The sequence below is a fragment of the Chrysemys picta genome, chromosome 4 (assembly GCF_011386835.1).
Source record: "Chrysemys picta bellii isolate R12L10 chromosome 4, ASM1138683v2, whole genome shotgun sequence".
Lineage (NCBI taxonomy): Eukaryota > Metazoa > Chordata > Testudines > Emydidae > Chrysemys > Chrysemys picta.
Window position 1 is genome coordinate 36987076 of NC_088794.1, and position 27088 is coordinate 37014163.

General features: G+C 48.1%; 1 protein-coding gene across 6 annotated transcripts in view; it reads left to right on the plus strand.

The window, feature by feature from the left end:
- Positions 1-9964: 9964 nt before the first annotated feature.
- LOC103305694 (uncharacterized) overlaps positions 9965-27088 on the plus strand; it is a 29770-nt gene continuing 12646 nt past the window's right edge. Inside the window, exons 1-3 of one of the 6 annotated variants that reach the window (XM_065592040.1) lie at positions 9965-10212; positions 23317-23415; positions 25946-26035. In XM_065592040.1, the coding sequence (XP_065448112.1) occupies positions 23328-23415; positions 25946-26035 (178 nt within the window). In that variant the 5' untranslated portion in view covers positions 9965-10212; positions 23317-23327. Of the gene's footprint in view, positions 10213-21454; positions 21678-23316; positions 23416-25945; positions 26036-27088 lie in introns of those variants that run through there. The other 5 variants (XM_065592043.1, XM_065592042.1, XM_008164497.4 and 2 more) reach the window with 5 other exon arrangements.

The window sequence follows — 27088 nt, forward strand, 5'->3', positions numbered from 1 at the left end:
GTACTGCCAGAGCAGAGCAGAATAGCTGTAGCACATTAGAAAATTGAAGCCATCATCTCTGAACTTGATCCCAAAAGTGTAAGGGAGTTTTAAGTGAGTCTAATTTACACCAACATCACATATTGCCTCTGATTTTGGCTCTTTGTTTCTTATGGAGAAAGACCTGCAGGGACAAGCAACTTGCTTGCCTTTGGGGAGGAGAGAACTGAAGACATTAAAGTCTTTGATTTATAGGAGAAGAAATTAATCTTAAATTATCTGGAGCTCCACTGAATGGCTAGCAGAGAGTTAAACAAATACCAACAGCGTGTGAAAAGCTGAGAAAAAACATAATAGAGATTAATAACCTGAACTTGACTAAAAAAAACATTGTCCAGGATCCTTAATAAATGTTCTGAGTTTAATGCTACTTATTATTGAACAAGCTGGAAAAAACCGAGACGATCATTCTGAAATTGATGCAGCAAGTAGAGTGAGGCCTATAGTGGGCAAATGGAATATAGTGAGTACATTTAATGAACTAAAGGGTAAAATAAATCAGCTGAGAAATGCCTGTAGAACGGACATGCAGAAAATTAAAGCCTCAGGCTTAACACACGATAGACTGGACTGTACGAAAGGTAACATTTATAAATGGATGCAGAGTTCAGAATTCATCTCAGGGAGTGGAGGTGGGGTGTTTAGGTCCATTCTTTAGTGGGTAGTGGTTTCAGCTGGTACAGTGGAAATGGGACTGTCAGGGTCACTAGAGATGGGTGAATCTGTGTGCCTAACTTCAAATTCCTTTGTAAATGTTGGCCTTGAAGGATCAAGTTGGCTGTTACTGGGTTTTTGTTCTGTTGAGGAGGTTTTGAATAAAAAGCAGCAGAGGGGGTGGAGAATAAAATATTGGTCAGTTTCCCAGCAACAACAAAATCAGTGATGCAGAATCTGGGCTGATTCTAAATGTAACTTTCTTTATCTACACATGTACACCAGTCCTGGAACAAAGGTGGTCAAACAGCATGTAGGTCAATCCCTGCTTCCAGGAATTTCAGTCCAACATCAGTGGCTGATTCCTAGGAAGCAACTCTGCCTCAAGAATTGACTATTCAGAGACAAAGATAATGAGCAAGCTTTCCTGCTGCTTGCCCAGCGCCTTCTCTCTTCAAGCTGTCCCTGCACAGAACCTTGCATAACCCAGTCTAGCAACTGCACAGCATATCTTCCTAGTAAAAATTTGCTCACGCAGTAAGAAAAGGAACGTAGAATTCTAAGTATATGAGCACCACCATCTGCCATAACAATACTTACTGAAAAAAGAAGGTGAAAGATGGAGTGAAGAGCTGGGCAGTGTGAGAAAAAGCTACAGAGGGTTCAATTCAATGTTATCCCATGGCCCTTTTGGGTCCAGGTGAAAACACTCTGTCACTGTGGGTCTCTATGCCAGGTGAGATATGCTGGAGTGGGGAGGGGATGGGCATTCCAGGGTGTGACCAGGAAGGGGGTGTGTTTAAGGTGTTTACTGTTCTTATTCCTCAATAGTTCTGTGGATACTGGCTGGGGGAGCTGAGGTCTTACTTTGTAGAACTGGAACATTTGCCTCAGCTAGTGGACAAGCACTGAACTGGAGAAGGACAGGGCCTCCTCACCCTTTATTCAGTCTGGACCTGTTTCCTTGTGAAGTAGCTTGTAGGAAGTCTGTGGTTCTGAGGCTTCAAACAATTGTCTGGCATTTTCCATGGATCTTCAAAAGTGAGGGGCATCTGCATGAGAACGGAAGGGAGCTGGTGCTGTCACCAGGACCAGACGGTCTTCATCCAAGAGTTCAGAAGGAACTCAAATATGAAATTGCAGAACTACTAACTGTGGTTTGTAATCTATTGCTTGTACCAGATGATGGGAGGTTAGCTAACATAGCGCCAATTTTTTAAAAAGGCTCCAGAGGCGATCCTGGTGATTGCAGGCTGGAGGTCTAACTTCAGGGCCAGGCAAATTAGTTGAAACTATAGTGAAGAACAGAATTATCAGATACATAGATGAACACAATATGTTGGGGAAGAGTCAACATGGCTTTTGTAAAGGGAAATCATGCCTCACCAATCTATTAGAATTCTTTGAGGGTGTCAACAAGCCTGTGCACAAGGGTGATCCAGTGGATATAGTGTAGAACTTCCAGAAAGCCTTTGATAGGGTCCCTCAGCAAAGGTTCTTAAGCAAAATAAGCAGTCATGGGATAAGAGGGAAGGTATTGTAATGGATCACAGATCCATGGTTAAAGGATACGAAACAAAGGGTAGATAAATGGTCAGTTTTTACAGAGAAGAGAGGCAAATATCTTTGGGGGACCCCACTCTGTACTGGGACCAATGCTGTTCAACATATTCATAAATGATCTGGAAAAAGGGATGAACAGTGAGGTGTCAACGTTTGCACATGATACAAAAAGTTACTCAAGACAGTTAGTTCCGGAGCTGTCTGTGAAGAATTACAAAGCAATCTCACAAAACTGGGTGACTTGGCAACAAAATAGTGGATGAAATTCAGTGTTGATAAGTGCAAGTTGTGCACCTTGAAAAACATAATCCCAGCTATACATAGAAAATGATGGGGTCTAAATTAGCTGTTACCACTCAATAAATAGATCTTGGAGTCATTGTGGATAGTTCTCTGAAAACATCTGCTCAATGTGCAGCAGCAGTCAAAAAAGCGAACAGAATGTTAGGGACCATTAGGAAAGGGATAGACTATAAGATAGAAAATATCATAATGCCACTATATAAATCCATGGTACACCCATACCTTGAATACTATGTGCAGTTCTCGTTGCTCCATCTCAAAAAAGGATATATTAGAACTGAAAAAAGTACATAGATGGGCGAGAAATTGATTAGGGGTATGACACAGCTTCCATATAAGGAGAGATAAAAAAGTCTGGGACTGTTCAGCCTAGAAAAGAGATGACTAAAGGGGGGATATGATAGAGGTCTAGCAAATCATGAATAGTGTGCAGAAAGTGCTATTTACTCCTTTACATAACAAATGAACCAGAGGTCACCCAGTGAAATTAATAGGCAAAATGTTTAAAACAAACATAAGGAAGTACTTCTTTACACAATGCACAGTCAACCTATGGAACTCCTTGCCAGAGGATGTTGTGAAGGCCAAAAGTATAACTGGGTTCCAAAGAGAATTAGATAAGTTTGTGGAGGATAGGTCCATCAATAGCTATTAGCCAAGATGGCGAATGATGTAACCCCATGCTTCTGATGTCCCTAAACCTCTAACTGCCAGAAGCTGGGACTGGATGACAGGGAATGGACAACGTGGTAATTGCTCAGTTCATTCCCTCAGAAGCATCTAGCATCTGCCACTGTCGGAAGACAGGATACTGGGCTAGATGGACCACTGGTCTGACTCACTATGACCATTCTTATACAGGGAGGAGAGAGGGTTCTCTATACAAGGTAAACCCAAGGCGGGGGAACTGAGCCATTTAACTGTGAGAGAAGAATTCAGTATCATCTCTGGCAAGAGGTCAAACCACCTACCTTTTAGTTTTTAATGCACTTTTGAAGGATTTTTTTCTTCCTCTGTATTTTGATGCTGTTTTCCACATGGCTTTGAGAACCTCTCAGTGCATTGTCCTTATGTTCTGGCTAGGTTCTTTTTGCTCCTGCCTGTTGCTGCATGGAGCATGGCTCAGGGAGCTCATCTTCTTCTGATTTCTTCTCCATGAACATAAAGAAAAAGTCTCTTGTTGTGATGGAAGGATCCACCTGCCTGAATGAAGCCACGGTGGATGGTATCTTGGTAATGGGAGGGAGGATGGACTTCTGGTGATAGGCGCCGACTTCCCCTCTTTTCCGTGGGTGCTTGACCCCCCCCGCCCCTGCCCCGCCCCCACTCCACCCCTTTCATGAGGCCCCGCCCCTGCCCCGCCTCTTCCCACCCCTTACCTGCCCCCATTCCAAAGTTCCCGCCCCAACTCCGCCCCCTCCCTGCCCCTATTCCAACTCCTTCCCCAAATCCCCGGCCCGGCCCTGCCTCTTCCCCGCCTCCTCCCCTGAGCATGCCACGTTCCCCCTTAGGGTGACCAGATGTCCCGATTTTATAGGGACAGTCCCGATTTTTGGGTCTTTTTCTTATATAGGCTCCTATTACCCCCCACCCCTTGTCCTGATTTTTCACACTTGCTGTCTGGTCACCCTATTCCCACTCCTCCCCCCATCCCAGACTGTGCAAACAGCTGTTTGGCGGCGGGTGGGCGGGAAGCCCTGGAAGCTAGGCGGAGGAGTGGGGATGCAGTACGCTTGGGGGGGGGGGAGGAGGCAGAGGTGAGGCGTGGGGGAGGGGAGTTTGGCTGCCGGTGGGTGCAGAGCACCCACTAATTTTTCCCCATGGGTGCTCCAGCCCGGAGTACCCACAGAATCGGCGCCTATGCTTGTGGTTAAAGTAGCAGCTTGGTAATAAGAAGGGCTGAGTTCTTATCCTGGCTTGGCCTTAGACCCTCTGTATGACCCGGGGTTAGTCATTTGATTTCTCTGTGCCTCAGTTCCCCATCTGTAAAACAGGAATGTTAATCCTTCCTTTCTAACAATCAAAAATATGTTTCTAGTATTTGGAGATTCCCCAGACAGCAGATAATACACTACTGTCACTCTTAGTTAAATGGTAGGGAAGGAAATGTTCTTCTCCAGCTTTTAAAAAGGCACCTCAAACTCTCTAATCACTCTCTCTGGCCAATTTCTAAGGTCTCTACTCTGTCCCTGTGATATCTACCTGCCATTGTCTATTAGTGCCATGCAGTCACAGAGTCAAAATAACATAGAATTAAACTACACAAAAACAACTCTCTTGAGAGGAGCCTTTGAAATTCTGATGAACAGATGGATGCTCAACCAATGTGCCACTTTGCTAGTTGCATGTCACACACCCACTGGTCACAGACATTTTTTTACCATGAGCTCAACCCTGGAGAAATTCAAGCAGCTTGAGAGCTCTTTGGAGTCCCAGCCTGCAAGCTACACATGAGACAGTGTTAGGAAACAGATGGTGTTCTCCAGGGGAGTAACAAATTCCATCTCTGACCTCTGCAATGGAACAGGCTTTACTACACAAGGAGCGAAATCGGCATCGCTCAGTCTTTCGGGGCTAATCCATCCCAGAGCAAAGGGGGGCAGTATAAAGGCTCCATTTGCCTAAATCAGGGGTAGGCAACCTATGGCATGTGTGCCGAAGGCAGCACGTGAGCTGATTTTCAGTGGCACTCACACTGCCCGGGTCCTGGCCACCGGTCCAGGGGACTCTGCATTTTAATTTAATTTTAAATGAAGCTTCTTAAACATTTTAAAAACCTTATTTACTTTACACACAACAATAGTTTAGTTATATATTATAGACTTATAGAAAGAGACCTTCTAAAAACGTTAACATGTATTACTGGCACGTGAAACCTTAAATCAGAGTGAATAAATGAAGGCTCGGCACACCACTTCTGAAAGGTTGCCGACCCCTGACCTAAATCCTAACTTGTACCCAGCTACCCAATAGCTTCTATAGGCCTTGTGACAACCAGGGAATACACAATGTGTAGAACTCCTCCTGGGCCTGCCTGGGGCTCTTGCAGGGTAGGGTTACCATACGTCCGGTTTTTCCCGGACATGTCCGGCTTTTCGGAATCAAACCCCTGTCCGGGGGGAATTGCCAAAAAGCCGAACATGTCCGGGAAAATGCCGGCCGGGCACTTCCCCTCCCGCGGCGGCTCTGCTCCTCCCCTGACTCTTTGGCTCTGTTTAAGAGCCGAGCTGCCCGAGTGCTATGGGCTTCAGGCAGCCCCCATGCCTCCGGACCCCAGCCACCGGCCGGGCACTTCCCCTCCCGGGCTCCGGCGGCGCAGGGTCCGGAGGCATGGGGACTGCCCGAAGCCGGTAGCGCTGGGGCAGCTCGGCTCTTAAACAGAGCCAAAGAGTCAGGGGAGGAGCAGAGCCACTACGGCCGGAGGCGGCTCTGCTCCTCCCCTGACTCTTCGGCTCTGTTTAAGAGCCGAGCGCTACGGGCTTTGGGCAGCCCCCATACCTCCGGACCCTGCGCCGCCGGAGCCCGGGAGGGGAAGTGCCCGGCCGGGGGCGCAGGGTCCGGAGGCATAGGGGCTGCCCGAAGCCCAAGTGCTACCAGCTTCACGGTTTGCCGGGCAGCCTCCAGACCCTGTGCCCCCAGCTGGGCGCTTCCCCTCCCGGGCTCCAGCTGCGCTGGGGAAGCGCCGGCCGGGGGCGCAGGGTCTGGGGGCTGCCCGGCAAACCGTGAAGCCGGTAGCGCTCGGGCAGCCCTTTTCGGGTGGCTGGGAGTGGGAGGGAGGAGGGGTCAGAGTTAGGGCGGGGTTGGAGTGGGGAAGGGGCGGAGTTGGGGCGGGGCTGGGGGTGGGAAATGGGCGGGGCCTGGGGTCCTCTTTTTTTATTTGTCAACTATGGTAACCCTATTGCAGGGGGTGAATATATGTGTGTTGGGGAAGGGTTACAGAGCTGTCTCTGCACATGGCAGGAAGGGCCTCTTATAGGAGGGAGTACTAACTGAGGGAAAGAGAATGCAGGGCAATTCCTGAACTTTATCCTGGAATTACTGGGAATTTTTCCATTGATATCAATGGGAACAGGATCAGGCCTATGAAGAGAAGACCAGCAGATTGCACAGAGCTCACTGGATGAACAGAGCCAAAGTGGCAGGTAGAAGGTAATTCAGTTAGTTAATATGGGCCACACAAATGCAATCAAACAAGGCAGTAATGGTTCCCCCTGTGTTTAAAGTGCCTCAGAAGGATTGGTGCAAGGTTCCTGAGCTCTGACTCCGGTACAGCTATCCCCTTTGAGGAGAGAGATAGAGTCAAATAATTTGAAAATGCCAGAAAACTGTGGTGTTCTCCATAGGATTTAAAGCAGGGTTAAGGGTCCGAGCTATGAATGTTCAGGTCTAAGGGAAATATTCCTTCGAGAAATCTCTGTGTTAATCTGACTGAAAAACCTGCGCTGAGAAATTAGCTTAATGCTAAACTCAATGGGGAATTGCTACACAGAAATCACAGGGTGCTAAACCATCTGAGAAACCAACACCAGAGAAACACTGATAAGTAAGGATACGATTCTGTCACAGAGGTCACAGATTCTGTGACTTTCCGGGACCTCTGTGACTTCTTCTGGGACAGGGCTGGAGCCGCTGTCAGCCCCAGGCCGTCAGAGCAGGGCTGAAGCAGCGGCTGGGGTTGGATCAGCACTTCTGGGGCTGAAGTAGCGGTGGTCAGCCCCTGACGCAGGAGCAGTGGCAGGGCTGGAGCAGCTGTCGGCCGTCAGCCCTGGTGCTGCCAGAGCAGAAGCAGCGGTCCCTGGGCTGCCGGAACAGCAGTCAGCCCTGGGCCCACCGGAGCAGCGGCTGGGCAGAATCTTAACCTTACTGATAAGAAATATAAGCTCTTTTGAGCAGGGAGGATCTTTTTGTCTTCTGTTTGTACAGCACCTAGCACAGTGGGGCCCTGGTTCATGGCTGGGGCTCCCAGGCACTACCGTAACACAGATAATAAATATTCCCAGTATTTGAAATCATTGATGCTTGCACCAAGCTGTGAGCAGTTCATAGCCTGGAGAGTGAAATTTTACAGCTAACAGATGCAAGGGACTCTTCTAATGCATTAGTGAGCCAAGTATAGTACAGAGAGTTGCTGTATAAATGTGCATTACACTGTTCTGCCATTGCGCCTCTGTTATCTATTGCTGTTCTAGTCCCCCTCCCACCCCTCCCAAGTTCTATCAATACCACTCAGTCCCAGACTGCAGCAGCCAGTTATTCCAGCCCCGGCCTTCTCCTTAATAGAATCCACATGTCGTGCCAGACTCTGTGGTTTTTGCAAAGTGACCTAACCTCCATTAGGGACGTGGATGAGACCAAATCCTTCCATTTGTTCCTCAACTAGATTTGATGCTGTCTCTCTGCAAGTTAAAAAAGCTGATAGCTAATGCACTGACCCTCTGTGTCATCCTTGTTGGAGCTGTCAGGTTCTAACCCCTAATGACCTTTTTAGCTCTATCACAAAACTATTTCATGAGAGCGTTAGGTTAGATGAGAGCAGATAATGGAGACCACAGTGTATTCTGCCCGCAGCCCCACCCCAGCGACTCCCATTCCAGGGAGTTCTATTCCCAAAGTCATGGATGAGACTGTTTTCTCTCTCCTTCATCCTCCACCCTGACCCTTGTTTTTTCTACTTCTCAGCTTGGAAGTCACCAGCCCTAGCCCTACGCTTATCCCGTGAATGGCCACAGTGAAAGCAAAGTCCCCTTCTCTCTCCCTCCTGCCTGTATTTTAGTTTCTCCTCAGTGGGTGGATTTTGCTGTCAGATGGAGAGCGGAGGAGAGTGTGGGAGCAGGTAGGGCTCACTCTGGTAGGCTGGAGGTGCCTGCGCTCATGGCAGAGTGATGTCTACTGGGGGCATCTGTAAAGCAGATCCCCCCCTTCCATAGCTCTTAGCTATGGGTGGGATTGGAGAGAGTTGCCAGAAAGAATCAAAGTAGGAACTCTCCAGACGAGGAAGGAACAGTAATGGAGGGTCAGCAGGGGTCTCTCTGAATATATGTGCCCTCCACTTTGTTATAGAGTTGTCTCTGTTATAACAGGTTTCAGAGTAGCAGCCGTGTTAGTCTGTATCTGCAAAAAGAAGAACAGGAGGACTTGTGGCACCTTAGAGACTAACAAATTTATTAGAGCATAAGCTTTCGTGGACTACAGCCCACTTCCTCGGATGACTACAGCCCACTTCCTCGGATGCATATGCATCCGAGGAAGTGGGCTGTAGTCCACGAAAGCTTATGCTCTAATAAATTTGTTAGTCTCTAAGGTGCCACAAGTACTCCTGTTCTTCTTTCTGTTATAACAGCTTCATTTAGAGGCAAGGCTCCTGGGGCTCCATTAAGCCCTGTTAAAAGCTTCTCACTATGTCTTCACTTGCTTTGCTTATAATGCTCCCACCCAGTATGCCGAGCTGGTGAGATTACTGTTCTAATGAGAGGGAGGCTGCAGGTCTGCTTGCAAATCAACCCCCACTGGGGCTCAGAGCACAGGAGCTGTCTCCCCTCTGCAGAGCTGGAAGAGTGGAAGGGCCCCAGCCAGAAAGTACAGGGCTGAGGGCAAGATGTCAAAGCAAGGTCCTCCTTGTAGCCCCACCCAAACTGTGATTGCCTAAATGTCCTCCCCTCCCCACTGCCCTGTCTCCTTCCCCTGTGGGCTCACTTCCCCATTAGATTTATTCCCCTTCTCTCCCAACACATGCATTCTAAAGCTTTTATTTCAGCCGCAGCCAGAGATCGGACTCACTCACCTGTTGCTCAAATTCCCCTTTGCACCTCCTGATGAACTACCCACTCCCACCCATGCTGGGACCCAGATGCATGCGTGCATTCATCCAGGTACCACGGCAAACAGTCAGCCAGACACATTCATTGGCCCCTGATTCTCATTCCCTAATTCCTGTGCTTGGGGGACAGATGAGCATAGCAAAGGTGGCATTAGTCTATCTTGGAGCTGCTTGTATTCTGGAGAAACAGAGAGGAGCTGGAGTGTAGGGCACTCCAGCCACACCCTAGACCTGCGACCTATACTAGAGACTGGTAGAAAGACTTTGTCTATGTCAGCATTAGTAGAACCCAGACCTGGGCCCACTCACTGCAGTGGGGCTTCGCTTCTGTAAATCCAGAGGCACTGGGAGCGGATTTCAACCCTTACTCTGGAAAAGTGAGATGCTTTAAAAGTAAAGTTTGCTGTAACCTGTTCTGCATGTTCCTTCCCTCCCCTGCCATCTGCAGCTGAGCCATCCTAGGGGGACTTATTGCTCATAGATCGTGAGACACTGGGAACTGTCTTTTCTCAGTTATACCACGCCACCCTCTTTCCAGCAAGGAGCCTGTGAAGCACTCAGCTGCCTCTCTGGATCCTAGGCTGTGACGTGTGGCTCCATCGAGAGAGCAGTATCCAGGATACCCAGAACCAGCAGAGCCAGCCAATCGCAGCCTCTGAGAAGCCAGTTCCACAGAGGAGCAGACCCTTCATAACTGATTGAGCCATGCCTGTTCGTTTCAAGGAAACCAGCGGCACTGAAGTTAGCCGGGAGTGTTAAGAGGAAGAGACAGAACAGCTGAGCGCCAGTCGCTGGTGATGCCGTGTAGCACTGCTTGATTTACAAGGACACACAAGGTAAATAATTCTGTAAACTTTGTTTCAGCAGCTCTTGCTCAGTGAAAAGGAGAAACACCGGCAGGATCTATCTCTGTTCTTTTTGGCCCTGGCAGCTGTAGTATCCAAATGCCTCATAGTTAGGGCTGCAGGTTTGTCATGGTGCAGAAAAAGTCATTGATATCAGGATTTCTCGGATTGTCTGTGACTTCCAGTAGGAAGGCTCTAGGGGGTTGCTGGCTTGGTGTAGAGAGGAGGACCAGGGGCTGGGCTGTGTGGGAGCCCACCCCTCATACACTCCACAGCCGTGGCTCCTGGGTCCCACTGGCTGGGCCTGGCTCCCTGCCCTGGGTTGTGATCACAGCATCACCCACTCAAATTTGGCACTACAGCCCCTCTGTCATGACAGAGGGGCCATAGGGCCACACCTGAGCGATGCTGTGACCCTGTGCACCAGGTTGCAACATACAGAGGGAGGAGCCTTGGTCCAGCTCTGCAGGACACAGGAGCTGCTGCTGCCCATGTCTGAGGTGTGTGTGGAGCAGGCTTGCTCCTCACCCCTGCCCCCCCAATTGTGTCCCTGGTGTCTCCCCTCCTCATCATGCCAGGATAAGGTTGTGGTGCCGGGGTGAATGGCGCAGCTGTGGGTGGTCAGTCCCCCCTCATTTGTCGAGACACTTTTTATAAAAAATCACGGAGCAGATGCTAAACCCATGACTTTTACTACATTTACTGTGACTGCTCTGTGATTTTTGATTAAAAAATGCTGTGACAAATCTGCAGCCCAACTCAGAATTGTTAATGGATTTTATCCTTATCCAGTGAGGAAGGGAGGTATTATCCCCATTTTACAGATGGGGAACTGACGCACAGGGTAGATCAAGTGAATTGCCCAAAGTCACACAGCAGGTTCATTCATGGCAGAGCTGAGAACTGAATCCTGGTCTCCTGAGCCCTGTTCATTAGGTCAGCCTTCACACCCCAGAGCTCCACCTGGTTAAAGCAAGCTAGCCAATGGCCTTTGCAGCTGTATTAGCAATTTAAGCAGAGTAGCATTTCAAAATACTGATGTCAGAGAGAGCGACTGAATGTGCTAAGTGTATTGTGGATTGGCAAGAGAAAGCTGCTGGAATTCTGCTATGTTCTGATCTAATGCTTCTTTTCAAGGGAGAATTTGATCTGGTGTGAAATGGCAAGAGGTTCTGGGCTTTGTTCAGGAAGGGACACTGACCACTACTAGCCCCAAGGGAAAACTTGATCACTACCCAGCTGGACACTGCTTGATATTCTTAGAACTGTACAGAGAGACATTCCTAGGAACGAAGGAAAATGACTCGCTGCAGATTTCATTAGAACATGACTCTGGAGAGCAAATTGTGAAAGATGCATCTGCAATTTGGAGTTCATGAGAGATGGAAGTGCCCAGCGCCTTGTCAGGGTTTGACCCTGACTGAGAGAAGATGGTGAGGGCATCCCAAAGTTCTATGGCTAATTGTTGAAACTGGCTGTACAATCCCTTGTGCTGGCTACAAATTATACCTTGGTCCTTTGAGCTCAGCAGAACAGTATTTGCTTTCAGTTGTACAGACAGCTGCATTGCACATGCATATTGATTTGACATTCATTAAAGCACCCTGAGTGTGATCAGTTTTGCAAGGAAACATTATTATCCTTTCCAAAAATTTAAATACCTGACGGGCTTATGGAAATCCAAGAGGACATTGGAATAGGGCAGACAGGCTCTTCTACAAGCGGTAATGGTCTGGGTAACAAAGGCAGTCAGAAGTGGATTAAAGGAAGATTCCGGCCTTATGTCAGGAGAAGGATGGACTCACCTGGAAGATAGAGCAGTAGTACAGTGCACAGATGTTTGCTGCAGGCTGGCATCCGTTGGGACGGGGATGGACTGCCTCAGTTGGGAGGAAGATCAAGGATGCTGGATTGGGAGGAAGATAAATCTTCTGGGGGGCTGGAAGGAGCAGTCTGTCTCTGTAGGAGGAGGCCAGGAGATGGGGCTGGGAGGGAGATATGGTTAGGGGCAGGGCCGGCTCAGGTTTTTTGCCGCCCCAAGCAGCGAAAGAAAAAAAAAAAAAAAAAAAAAAAAAAAGCCGTGATCGGCGGCACTTACAGGGGCGGTGAGTCCTTCACTCCCAGAGGGACTGAGGGACCCGCCGCCGAATTGCTGCCGAAGACCCGGACGTGCCGCCTCTTCTCATTGGCTGCCCCAAGCACCTGCTTCATTCGCTGGCTCCTGGAGCCGGCCCTGGTTAGGGGAAGCAAAACCCATTTGGCCAAGCTGCAAAATGTGAACCTGGATTTAGAACACTGTAAAGTTTGGGGTGTTTGGATCCCAAGGTAGGGAGTGGGAACAGGCTCAGCCCATTGGAGAGAGAGGGATACCTTGCAAAACTGCTCTTTGCTTCTGGCGCTGGATTTCCAATGCCATCATAGGCCTGGGTTTTCTGCATCTGGAGTTTTGGTGTGAACGTGTCTCTAGCCACTCTAGTGACAGTTGTAAGACTCCTTTCACCCCATACAGACTGATTTTGCCGGGGCTGGAAGGCTAGGGGGATTATGGAAACAGGGCACTGGAGAGTTTAGCATGTGGAACTGCCTAATGTCTTAGACCAGGGGTTCTCAAACTTCATTGCACCCCGACCCCCTTCTGACAACAAAAATTACTACATGACTGCAGGAGAGGGAGGCCAAAGCCAAAGCCCCACTGCCCGAGGTTAGGTGGGGGCGGGGGTCAAAGCCGAAGGCCAAGGGCTTCAGCCCCAGGCGGGGGGCCTGTAGCCCGAGCTACGCCACCCAAGGCTGAAGCCCTCGGGCTTTGGTGCCACGTGGTGAGGCTCGTTCCCCAGCAAGTCTAACGCCAGCCCTGGCGACCCACTTTGGGTCCTGACCCACAATTTGAGAACCATTGTCTTAGACGCTATGACATATGATTTCAAAAAGATATGCCTGCTCCATGGGACTTGCATATTCTGCTGGAGTTGGTCACACACAATGCTGGGCTGTCTCACTTGGACACCTGTGAAACAAAGGAGCCAGTCCTAGTGGAACTTGCATCTCCATGCTGAAGACTCCTGCCGTGTGACAGCACAGAATCAGAGAGGTGTCATGCAGTCATGTCCTGTGCTACGGGAGGCTCCGGCATGCTGTACTGTGAGGAGTTAAAGAAAGCCACATTCACGGATATTTAAATTTCCCCTGAGCACAGGCAGGCTTCCAGGGCTGAATCCCAAAATCTCTCATTCAGTTTTCACTTGGACAAATCTCCCACAGACTTCAGCATCACTCAGGATCTGACTATTTCTAGACATGATAGCAGATGGACTGTTAATAACTGCAGTCCAGTTAATTTTACCTCTGTTCCACATGAGAAACCTCAGTTGAGTTATAAAATGGTAGGTTATTTAGAGGATTCATAGATTCCAAGGCCAGAAGGGACCATTTTGACTATCTAGTCTGACCTCTTATATAACAGAGGCCATAGAACACCCCCAAAATAATTCCTAGAGCAGATCTTTTAGAAGAACATCTAATTGTGATTTAAAAATGGTCAGAGATGGAGAATCTGCCACAACCCTTGGAAAGATGTTCCAATAATAGGCTAAGAAACAGGGTGCTCTTTGTGTGGTCCCCTCAGCTGTGGAATTCACTCCCTCCCTGATCTGAAATTGTCCTAGGCCTAGTCTACACTACAGAGTTAGCTCGAAGGAAGCTGCCTTAAGTAGACTTGTTAATGTCTACACTTTCGGGTCCTTTACGCCGACCTAAGTCGCCTCTAATGTCAACTTCTGTAATCCACCTCTCCAAGAGGCGCAGCATTGTGAGTTTTTCATGGGTTGACCTCGAGGTAGTGTAGATGCAGCATTGTGAGTGTAATTCGACTTAATTGGCCTCCAGGTGGTGTCCCACAATGCTCATCTGTGACCGCTCTGGAGATCATTCTCAACTCTGCTGCACTGCAGCCAGATACACAGGAAACAGCCCCTCCCCAGCTAAACCCCAGGATTTTTTGATTTCCCATTTCCTGTTTGATCAGCATTGGGAACATGCCAGCTTGAGCACAGCTGATCATGGAGACTACATGCCTCAAACGCGCTCCAGCCTGGTCTGCACAGGAGGTGGTGGATCTCATCGCTGTGTGGGGAGAAGAGTCTGTGCAGGCAGAGCTCTGATCCAGCAGAAGAAATGCTGACATCTATGGAAAGATCGCTTGTGGAATGGGGGAGAAGGGGTACACAAGGGACACACAGCATTGCTGTGAAAATAAAAGAACTTCGCCAAGTGTACCAGAAGGCAAGGGAGGTGAACAGTCATTCTGGTGCTGAACCCCACACATGCCGGTTCTAGAATGAGCTGCATGCAATTCTCAGGGGTGACACTACCAGTACCCGCACAAGCAACGTAGACACCTCATAGGTGTGTTAGTCTAGGGACAACAAGGAGGACAATACGGTGGATGAGGAAGAGGAGGAATGGGGATGGGGGGGAGGGATAACTCGGTGGTTTGAGCATTGGCCTGCTAAACCCAGGGTTGTGAGTTCAGTCCTTGAGGGGGCCACTTGGGGATCTGGGGCAAAATCAGTACCTGGTCCTGCTAGTGAAGGCAGGGGGCTGGACTCAATGACCTTTCAAGGTCCCTTCCAGTTCTAGGAGATGGGATATCTCCATTAATAATAATAAAAAAAAAAACAGGCAAGTGGTGGATCAATTCTCCCTGAGAGCCAGGAAATATTTTTAACCCTGGAGCCCTGTGGGTCGCAGGACATCACGGTGACAGACCATGATGCCAGGGAAGGCACCTCTGGTGAGTATACAGTTACAATCAAAGTCCAGTTAAACTTTAGCAGGCACACACATTCAGTGGCATTGCACGTTTACTGTGAAGAAAAAGTGAAGTGCTGTGGTTCTCTGCTTACAAGAGGCCGCTCCAGCTACACAGAGGGTAGCCCCCGGAAAAGACAGTTTATGTAGACTGGGATAACCTGGGAATCCTCCATGGATATCTCTAGGAAATTTTCATGGAGGTACTCTGCAATCCTTTGCAGAAGGTTTCTAGGCAGGGCAGTCTTATTTCTTCCACCATGGTAGGACACTTTCCCACGCAACTCCTGAATTAATTCTGCTGGCATCATTGCGGTACACAGCATAGCAGCATAAGGGTCGATACCCAGGCGCTTGCAGCATCTCCTTTCTTTCTACCTCTGTTACCCTCAGGAGACCGATATCACATAGGGTCACCTAGGGAAAACGGGGGAAGTTCTCATTAAAAGTGCTCTTACAAGAAAAAAAAAAAAAGAGCATGTAGACCCCACCCCCCCACATTCCAGATCACCAAACCATGCGGCCACTAATGTTCCTTTACTGTGCTCGGCATGGGTCAGCAAGTAGTTTAAGTGGCTGATAGGGGACTGGTGCCCCACATGTGAGATTCCTCAATTTTGGAGTGAAAACGTTCCCCCCTACACCCCGTTTGTAAACAGCTTCCCATGGGTGCTATGGGGAGGGTCGATTGTTCGATTAGCTACCTCTGCTCCCAACAGGAGCCTGCCATAAACTTCATTAAAAGTGTGGTCACCCATGACTTGTGGGGAGGAGTCTACTCACCATAGCCAGAACAGCAAAACGGTGCAGTGAACGGTTACGGATTCAGATTATGTTATGGCTTGCACCTAGTGTAATAAGGATTTTTTTCCAAATGAAAACGGCCTTGCTATGGAAACATTTTATGCATGTACAATGGTCCCTTTCTTTTTTCTCATGACTGACAGCTGGAAATGTGTTCTTCGGCATGTCCTCAACACCAGAAAGGTTTCAGAGTAGCAGCCGTGTTAGTCTGTATCCGCAAAAAGAACAGGAAAACAGACTTTCGCTGATTAGAAGGGAGAGAAAGAGAACACGGGAGGACATGTTCACTGATATAATGAACGCCTCTGGGACAGCTGACACAGAGCTGAGAGCCTGGAGGATTTCATTGTCTGAGAAGTTAGACATGGACATGGAGAGCAGGAAAGCTTACCATGAGCATGAGTGTGCGGTGCAGGCTGAGATGCTTCAGATTATGATGGACCAAGCAGATATGTTGAGGCATCTGGTTGAACTACAGGAACAGAAGCAGGAGGGTAGAGTCCCTCTGCAGACCCTGGTGGACACCCAGCCAGCATCGCCTGGCACAGAATCACCCTCCCCCCAAGCGTTCCATGAGGCATGGGAGAAAAGTCCATTATCCCTTTCACTTAACTCAGGGGGAGGGTACAAGGAACAGAAGGCGCCCATTCACAGACCTTTGATGGTGTAGAATGCGGTGTTATGTTACACAGCTGAAAATGTTTCTCCCTGTAATGGGGTGGGACTCACCCTTGTGGCGCATCCTGCTGGTGGTCCAGGGAATTAGCGTTTCCAGCACTGGAGCGCCCTCTGCAGGCCGGGGTCTCGCTACCACTGGACCCGAGTCCCTCCTGGACTCCAGTGCCCCTTTCTGGCTGGGGTGCTGCCCCTTGGCAGTACCCCAACAGATCTGGGTCTCCCCTCCCCAGGGAACCCCCACCCTCTTATCCCCACCTCGCCTCAGTATATGGCTACTGCCAGTCGCCGTCTAGCCCCTGCTCACTGGGATGGACTGCAGTGTACATGCCATTCATCATAGGCAAGGGGGGTTTTGGACCTGCTGCCTCTGCCTGCTCTTGGGCTGCCCGCTGCAACCCCCAGTACCCTTTTTTCGCCTTTAACAAGGCCTGCAGCCTGGGGGGGGGGGTTCTAGGCCGGAGCTCCCCAGCTCCTTGGGCCTTCCCCCAGCCCTCCCCCACAGTACCCTTTTCTGGCCTTTAACAAGCCTGCAGCCTGGGGGGTTTCTAGGCTGGAGCTCCCCAGTTCCTCTAGCCTTCCCGCAGCCCGGCTCCAGTCTTGGTACCCTCTCAGCTTCCAGGCAGCCAGGCCCTTCCCTCTCTACCGCTAGAGAGAGACTTGTGTGCTCCTGGCCCACTGCCCTGATTGGGGCGTGGCCGAATCTGTGGCTGGTTCCCCAATCAGCCGAGGCTTTCTTCACAGCCACAGCCCTCTCCAGGGCTGCTTTTAACCTGTTCCTCAGGAGTTCCCGTTCCAACTTTATAACCCCTTTTCCCCAAGGCTAACTTTTTTTTCTGTTCTCCCTCTTTACTTATGTTTGTTAAATAAAGTAAATGGATTCAAGAAAGAAATGTCCTTTATTGAGTAGAAGCAGTGGGCTTGGGTGGGGGGGTTGGCTTTACAGGTACAGCGATACAAGCCAGGTGAAGCTATGGGAAAGCACAATGCAGACAAGCAGCTCACATTACTATGACTCGTTATAGAAACGGCTTTTCAAAGTCTCATGGATTCGCCGCGCCCCTTGCTGTGCTCTTCTTATTGCCCTGGTGTCTGGTTGCTCAAAAATGGCTGCCATGCAATCTGCCTCAACTGCCCACCCCTGTGGAAAATTTCTCCCCTTTTTTCCCACAGATATTATGGAGCACACAGCAGGCAGCTATAACTATGGGGATGTTTTCTTTACTAAGTCCAACCTTGTTAGTAAACTTCTCCAGCGTCCTTTTAAACGACCAAAGGCACATTCAATCACCATTCTGCACTTGCTGAGCCTAGAGTTGAACCGTTCCTTACTGCTGTCCAGACGGACGGTATATGGCTTCATGAGCCATGGGAGCAAGGGGTAGTCTGGGTTCCCCATGATAACTATAGGCATCTCAACATCATCAATGTTCATTTTGTGGTCTGGAAAGAAAGTCCCAGATTGCAGCTTTTTGAGCAGACCCCAGTTCCTAAAGATGCGCGTGTCATGAACCTTTCCTGACCATCCTACGTTGATGTTGGTGAAACACCCCCTGTGATCCACCAGCACTTGTAACACCATTGAAAAGTATCCTTTTTGGTTTATGTACTCTTTGGCAAGGTGGTCTGGTGCTAAGATGGGGATATGCGTGCCATCTATTGCCTCACCACAATTAGGGAACCCCATCGCAGCAAAACCATCCAATATGTCCTGCAGATCTCCCAGACTCACTACCCTTCGTAGCAGAAGTTGATTAATGGCCCTGCATACTTGGAGCACAGCAGCTCCCATGGTTGATTTAACTATTCCAAATTGATTCCCCATTGACCGGTAACTGTCTGGTATTGCAAGCTTCCAAATAGTGATCGCCACTCGCTTCTCCACTGTCAGAGCAGCTCTCATTTTTGTGTTGCTGAACTGCAGGGCAGAGGAAAACTCTGCACAAAGTTCCTGGAAGGTGGCCTTTGGCATTCAAAAGTTCTGCAGCCACTGCTCGTCATCCCATACCTGCAAAACAATGTAGTCCCACCACTCAGTGCTTGTTTCATGGGACCAGAAACCGCAGCTGCTCTGTGACTGCCAGCAGCAACTGTGAATTGTTTTTTTCAAAGGCTTGCAGCAGGGCTGCTTGCAGGACATCACTATGTTCCATGCGGAACCTACTTCGGCTCTGGAAATACTGCAGGAGAAGACGCGAGGTGTTTGAAATGCTCACAGCAAGAGTGCACAACTGAGCAGCCTCCATGCTTCTGGGGTTATGGCGTACGTGTGGCGGTTTTAAGGCGCGAAAACCACTGGGTTGTTTGCCATTGATATGAGGGAGGGAGGACAGTGCATCATGGGATGCCAACGCAATGTTCCCATTCTCCCCTGTGACAATGTTTTGGTCCCATGAGGCATTGCAGAAACTTCCCAAAACACACTGCGGCAAGTTGCACTTTGGGATAGCTACCCATGATGCACTGCTTTGTGCATCAATGCAAGCGCTGCTAGTGAGGACACACTCCATCGAGACAATGAGCATGGTGTGGCACAATCGACTTAATTAATTCGGAGGCTCGAGGTCGAATTAGATAAAGTCAATTTAATTTTGTAGTGTAGACAAGCCCCTATTTTGACACCATCAGGGCATGCTGCTAGACTCAAGCTGAGAGAGACTGGGAGAGCTAGCAGGAAGCCATAAAGATCAAATCTATGTTCTTGGCTACTGTCTTATGCTTCATTTTAATTGGTTGGAGGATGGTACTTAGAGAAGCTTGTTTATTGAACTGTATTTTTAAAATGTGCCATGGAGCATTTAGAGCAAAGGCTGTGTTGTCCCACAAACTTATACAGGATCGTTTTAGGGGTCAAGACAAAGATGCCACATTAATCTGTAACTATTAGCACATACCACACATTATAATTAACATTAAGCTTATCAGAATAAAGAAAACAACAATTGGATGTAACATAATTGTTAAAGTTGAAGACCAGGAGGGGGACCATCCCTTTAAAATATCATACCAATGGTGCGTCATGATTTGCTCTGCTTGTGCAGATACTCTTAATATTTCAGATCCCTGATGTAAAATAGCCAAACTGCGTGTTTGAATCTGGGTCCGTGTGGCTTCAATCAGTTGGCTAATTTGTTTATTTTCCTGTATTAGTTTGAATTACAATATTGCACAGAAGTTACAATGTAGACAAAATGGCAAGTGTAATGAAAGTTACAACGTAGGCAAAATGGCAAGTGTAATGAAATGGTGAACAGAAGTTACAATGGTACAGTGAATAACTAAAAACAATTTCATTCACATTGGTTCTACATTGTAAAACAATTTCATTCACATTGGTTCTACAGCTGCAATGTGTGTGTTTATACAATTTAGAAGAATGTTCGCTTTCTTTGCAGGAGTTCTTATCCCATCCTTGCCACAGGCTAGAGAAGTGAGCCCAGGATTGGGAGTCAGGAACTCACAAATTCTAATCATCTATGTCTGTGCAAAGTGGCTGTTAAGTGTCACCAGAGCAGCCTGCCATTCTGTCCTTTCTTTGCACAGGTGTTAATTCGTACATAAAGTGCAAGGCAGTGGAGAACTGGGGCCTGGGAGTGTAGAAATATTGTCTGTGTATGTAGAGGTTTTGTGAGAAACAAATCAAGGATTGTTATTCGGTTACAAGTGCATGCTAGAGTGTTCCACTACTTACTATGAGTCACATATTTATTTTATTATTTTGGGTTAATTATGTGTATGGAAATACTTACTAGGGGTAGAAGAATGAAATTAATAAAGTGTACAAGTAAACTGATAATAATACATGTGGTAACCCTGGGCAACAGGGCCTGATATGGTGTTGCCAACTCCCATTATTTTTATCACAAGTCTTGTGATATTTCCTGTTACCCGGTGCTGAGAATCTCAGCTTTGTTTAAAAAAAAAAATTGGCCTTCATGTTTGTGGAGGAAAGCCTGGACAGTGTGAATTGAATGTAACTTAGAGGTTGAGAAACCAAAAGAAAAATAGAAAGAATGCAAAATTTATTTGTTCAAAATCTCATGTTTTTAAGACAACGGTTTAGGGGGGTCTGACTCATGTGTTTTGATGGACTGGGGCTGGCAAAACTGCACTAGCAAAAGAGCAAAGTTATCTGCATCATTAATACTTATTAACCAGTGTTGTGAACTCTAATGATTTTATGGTGACTTTCATGTTGGGTGTTTTTTCTCTTTTTTTCTTTAAAGCCTCAGCTCCTGGACTTATGTGTTTACGTGAATATCTGAGCTTTAATTAAAAAAAAAAAGAGAACTAAGTTTCTATCCCTGATGGTTGTAGAGAAGAAGGTTAAACATGAAACCTAATGGCCCCTAAAACAGAAGGCAAATACCCATCCCTCCAAATTTTCTTTTTAAATCTTATGATTTTAAGCCACCTCATGGATTGGCATGGAGGAGCTGGCTCATGACTTTGTTGCTTGGGGTTGGCAGGGCTGTGGTAGTAAGAGCTCTCATGTGGTGAGGAGTGGCTAGAGCACTGGGCAGTTCTTCAGTCAGAGTAGGGTGACCCCATCTTCCCATATTATTAGGGCCATGATCCTGGTATTAGGGGCTTTGTCTTATATCATAGAATATCAGGGTTGGAAGGGACCTCAGGAGGTCATCTAGTCCAACCCCCTGCTCAAAGCAGGACCAGTCCCCAAAGAGATTTTTGCCCCCAATCCCTAAATGCCCTCCCCCCCCCCCGATTGAATTTACAACCCTGGGTTTAGCAGGCCAATGCTCAAGCCACTGAGCTATCCCTCCCACCCAGTATATGCAACTATACCCCCTCTCCCTGGGAAAAAAAATGTACTGATTGCTATTAGATCACCCTAAGAGAGAGTGACAGTGCAACAGCTCCCAGGAGCGAAGGCAAAGCAAAATAGGACAGAGGAGGGAAGGAAGGGGCCGCCCCCCAAGACCCAGCCCGGAAGGGAGCGAGCCCAAGTGAGGCAGTGCTGGGAGCCAGGGCAGCCTCTCTTAGAGCAGGGGCGTGAGAGGGACCTGCTTTGTTCCAAAGACTACATCTCCCAGCTGCCCCGGCACGGCCGCCCCTTCTCTCCGGGGAGTGTCCCTTGCACTTGCAGACGAGCAGCGGCTGCAGACTAGGCTCTGCGCACCCCAGTAGGCTCAGTCCCCGGGATTCCCCAGGTAAAACTTCCCGGGGGAGTTCTTCAGAGTTGCTCCGAGCACCAGGGATAACTTCCCGAAGCGGCCAAGTGGTGCTTGGGGAAACTCCTCCAGCGGGGGTGGCTGGGCTGGGCTGGCTACTGCCCGGGCAGTGGTGCTGGTGGGGGGCTGGGAATGTGTTAGGTCGGGGGAGACTTGGGGGCTGCATGGGGCGGGTGTGATGGGGCAGAGCCAGTCTGGGCTGGAGTTGAGGGTTGTGTGTGTGATGGGGGGGCGGGGGCTACGGTGAATATACCCTGCCTGGCGGGGGTGTCTCTGCACTGTGGGGTCGGGAGGGAGGGAAGCACTGGGCTGGGAGCTGGCTGTGTGTATCTTTGTGCTGAAGCTGGGGGAGGGGAATGAAGGGGGTGTTTCTCCTCTGTACTTCTTTTCAGTCCTGCCTTTCTGGGGGGACAGCAGCTCTCAGAGCAGGGTTCAACTGCCTCATCCCTCCCTGCTGCCTTGGGCTCCCCCCGCCCCGGGTGTGTTCTGGGGGCACCTGTGGTCTTGCAGGTGTGAGTTTCACTCTCAAGGCAGGCACTGAATTCTGGTTTCTGTGAGTGTGTTTGTCTTCCTGGTTAATTCCTTGGCACCTGCTGGCTCCTGGTACCAACACTCCTCCAGCCCAGGACTTGCTGCTCTTTACCTTTCCAAAGTTTGGAACAGCACTAGGCTTTTGGATGCTCCCAAAGCCCCAGGGTATTTCTGGCTTCTGCTTTTGACTTTTTGTTGTTGTTAGTTTTGGATCAGTCTCTTAAAAGTTAAGACACTTGTACAGACATTGCAGTGCAATGCTTTAGAACTGCCACCTCCCTCTTTCCCCTTCCCTTATTACTTTCTGTTGGTCTCCTTTTGCTTTCTCATGATAGTAGCCGTTTTCCCTTTTGGGGTTCTAGTGAGAGGGAAAACCTCTTTCTCTCTCCCAAAATCATCTGGGGGGATGAATGCTACAGGTGACAATGTTACAATAGATATGTGGGATTTTTTTACCCTTAAGGTTTTTCTTCTAATTTAACCTCCTGGCAGATGACAAGTAACTAAACCAAGACCCATGCATCCTCCCCTCTTGCCTTCTCGTCCTTGGCTTTGAGTTACATTTAATGGGACAGATTGCGCCCAGTAATGAAACATATAACTAGCCTTGGACAACAAAGTTGGTTCACCATCCTGACTAAATGCTAGATCCATGATTATGACATGTTAGGGGAGATGCTGCTGACTCTATTGTCCAACACCGTGCTGAATGTTAAGTTATCTATGTACGTGCAGCTACTCAGATTTAGATTTCTTTCAAATGGGAAGCAGAGCTTTTCTCACCATGCAGAAGAAAAGGCATCTCTAGTTTTAAAAGCTTGTATGTTTCAGATCTGAGCTCATTTTATATATAGCTCCACATTTTGCAAACATCCTGAAATTTGAGGGCATGGCTGCAGCTGGGATTTGATTCAGGCTCTATCTCCATTTTACATACACACTTAAGTGATCTTATCAGAAAAAGAGAACCAGTTGTTGTGTGAATTGGCAGCCTCATTCTTCTGTCTCCCAGCAGTCCAGATCTCTCAATGTAAAAGGTGAGCAGTTGTGTTTGTAGGTTTTGATTTCTTGTTTTTCCCTGTTGCAGGCCCGAGGACAATGGAGTCAGTGGAGAAATGGCACAAGGATTTCATAGCCTTCAAGCTTCTGGACAAAAAATGTAACTCAAAGAGGAATGGGGTTACAGGTGAGCGAGAGAAGGGAAAATAGGATGTGGGCCCAGACTCGCCCAACAGGAGTCCCTGGAGGGAAGGGTGTAACAACTGCAGCGACATCAGTCTCCGTGGTTTCAAATGCTGTAATGTATATTTCAAAGCTTGCTGTATCCCCTTCATGCCACCACCTCCAAAGAAGGCTTGTGGCCTAATGGTTAGGGTGGAACATGGAAATCAGAACTCCTAGGTTCTAGTCCCAGTTCTGGTAATTACTCAAGTGAATGCCCAAAGTCATACCCTAACGTCTCTGTGCCTCAATTTCCCCATCTGCAAAATGGCAGTTACTGACCTACCTCACCAGGGTATTGGGAGGCTTAACCAGCCTTTGGGAGGTGCTCTTGCCATCTACAGTCCTTACAAAAATGATATGATAAAAGATTTTAAGCCAAAAAATTCAAATTAGGGAGCCTAAGGTGAGCCCCCCCCCAAGCCAAACATATGGCCACTGGCAGCTGTTTAACTAAAGGTGTGTTTCAAAACCAACTTAGTTAAACTGCTGCATCCCCTGTGTGGACATTCTTATTTTAGTTTAAGGTAAACTGAAATAAACTTGTAGTCTCTTAGGAACAAAGTTATGTGGAACTCTTCTGCAAATTCTTAAGCATGTGCTTAACTTTAAGTACTTGAAGTCAACAGGACTTGACCATAGTGAAGTGTACCACATACAGAAGTGTTTGCAGAATCCTGGCCTAAGAATGCCCACGTATGGGGTTTGCACCAGTTAAGCTAAACTAGCATAAGTTTGTATGTACATGACACACAGTGACCCCTGTGATCGCAGTGGGGGATCTGCCTGTGCAGAGGTAACAGACTCCCAAGGCTTGATACAGCTGTGTGGGTGTGAGGGGAGAGCTCTTCTCTAAGGCTGCCCATCACTTGCCATACCCAGGTGCAACAGGGTAACATGTCATGTCTGATGTATGGTGATCAGCTGCTGTTTTGAGGCACCATAATACTAGAAACAAGGGGATCTATCATGGATGGAGTGGAAGCCCAAGCATCACACTTGCTGGCCTCAGGAGAGGTGTGAAGATTGTCTGAAAATAGTGTTTGTGTTGTCTGATTCTGAAGTTAGCTAGAAACTGGCGACATCTTAAATGTGCCCTTTAGGGAGGGACTCTGTAATAAGCACGTTATTCTGGGGAAGCTGGTTTTAGGATGTTGTGGAGTAAATTCAGTACAAACCTGATTATTTTAAGATCTCTGGCATGGGAGGTGGGTGGGTTTCAGCTAATTGAAGAATTGGCCCAATGATCTCTGTTGCCTGCACTGCGTCTTCTAAGCCCTGATCAGAGTGGAAGCAGATTGCCAGGCCATTGGTACTTGGAAGCATCTGCGCTCTGGATTTGTGGTTTGTACAGCACAGCGAGGAGTTGCTGGCCAGCAGAACATTACCCTGTATATGTGGCATAGCCGGGACTGTACTGTACCTATTTAGATGGTGCTTAGTCATAGGCCGTGGCAGGATGCTTGTGAGCAGTTGCTGTCTGTCCTGTGGGTCTATACTTGGAAATACTCTAAATAAAGTGGGGTTTTGCCCTGATACATCAGGTCACTTGCAGTGCCCTTGCTAATATGCATGTGTCAAGGCTGTATCCCCACTTTGAACTTTAGGGTACAAATGTAGGGGCGGCCTGCATGAAAACTTCTAAGCTTAACTACCAGCTTAGCCCTGGTCCGCTGCCACCATTTTCAATGGATTCCCTCCCTGGGAAGCCTTGAAAAACCTTCACCAATTCCCTGGTGAATACAGATCCAAACCCCTTGGATCTAAAACAAGGAGAAATTAACCATTCCCCCTCCTTCCTCCCACCAACTCCTGGTGAATACAGATCCAACCCCCTTGGATCTAAAACAAGGAGAAATTAACCATTCCCCCTCCTTCCTCCCACCAACTCCTGGTGAATCAAGATCCAAACCCCTTGGATCTTAAAACAAGGAAAAATCAATCAGGTTCTTAAAAAGAAGGCTTTTAATTAAAGAAAAAGGTAAAAATTATCTCTGTAAAATCAGTATGGAAATTAACCTTACAGGGTAATCAAACTTATAGAGTTCAGAGGACTCCCCTCTAGTCTTAGGTTTAAAGTACAGCAAACAAAGATAAACACCCTAGTAAAAGGTACATTTACAAGTTGAGAAAACAAAGGAAAACTAACACGCCTTGCCTGGCTATTTACTTACAAGTTTGAAATAGGAGAGACTTGTTTAGAAAGATGTGGAGAACCTGGATTGATGTCTGGTCCCTCTCAGTCCCAAGAGCGAACACACTCCCAAACAAAGAACACAAACAAAAGCCTCCCCCCCCCCCCAAGATTTGAAAGTATCTTGTCCCCTTATTGGTCCTTAGGTCAGATGCCAGCCAGGTTACCTGAGCTTCTTAACCCTTTACAGGGAAAAGGATTTTGGAGTCTCTGGCCAGGAGGGATTTTATAGTACTGTACACAGGACAGCTGTTACCCTTCCCTTTATAGTTATGACAGCATGTCCTTCTCAATTTTCCAGGCTTGATTGTAAAGCACCTTCAGAAAACCTTGAAGATGCCCAGCTCCTTGCAGCTCTCCTCCTCGGTGGCTCTCTCCCAGCACTGCACAGGTGGGTGTAGGCGTATGAGATGTTCCAAGCGGCTGCCTATTTTTAAACCTGGCTTTTACACAGCTCCTGAAGAATCATGGAGAGCTGCAAAACAAATATTGAGGAGCAACTGGTTAGCAGGGAAGTGACTGGCCTTGGGGTTTTGTGTGGAGTGCAGCTAGGCTATTGCTCCCTTCTTAAAGATGTATAGAGGGTTTCCAGACGAATAGCCCTGCTGTTATTTCTTAGTGGCTTCGTGACCCAGAAAGCTTTATGTCAGTGGTTCAGGGGTGGGAGGTAGCAACGGGCTTTAAAATGTTAATCATTTAAGCCTACTGGGATCTAAATCTGTGCGTCCTGCATGTTCTGTTCAGACGCTTGCCTCTTTCGTTTGTAAGCTCTTTGGAGCAGAGACTGACACACACCCACACCCACCCACCTCCCCTCTCTCTGTGTGAGCACAGATTGGTGAATGCATGGTCAGTGCTTCTTAAAGTCCATGGTCTTGGATTGGAAAAGCTAACTGTTAACCTGTTGGAGCGAGATTTTTGGGAGTGCTTTCTGCTGAACTCTGTAGTTGAAGAGTATGTAATTATATCTCAGTTTCTTAGCATGGTAAGTTCTCAGCACAGGGCTGGGTGCTAGAAACGTATGGCTTCTAGTGCTGGCTCTGATTAGAACATCTGGTAGGTGGGAGGCTGGCGTTCAGAGGGTTCTGTTACTCAGGTTCCACACTCCCTAACCAGCTGTACATTAACATAATTAGAGAGAGCTACATGCAGTAGGGTGGGTTGGGGCTTCTTCTCTCCCTCCTGTAGCCTAGCCTCCCTTCATTCCCTCTGTAATCTCTGTGCTCTATATGTGGGGGAGAGTGAAACTGATCTGTCAGCTTCATTTGTTGCTGCTTCCATGTGGAGTGGAGCATTTGGCGGGGAGGGATAGTAAGTGTGGCACAAAGTTTTGGCTCATTGAGCTTTTCTGTGGCTTGCGCGACAAGTCCTTTCACCTCTTGGCCTCCGTTTCCTTTTCTCCTTTAAAACTTGCCTTACAGGGATGTGAGGATTGATTAGTGCT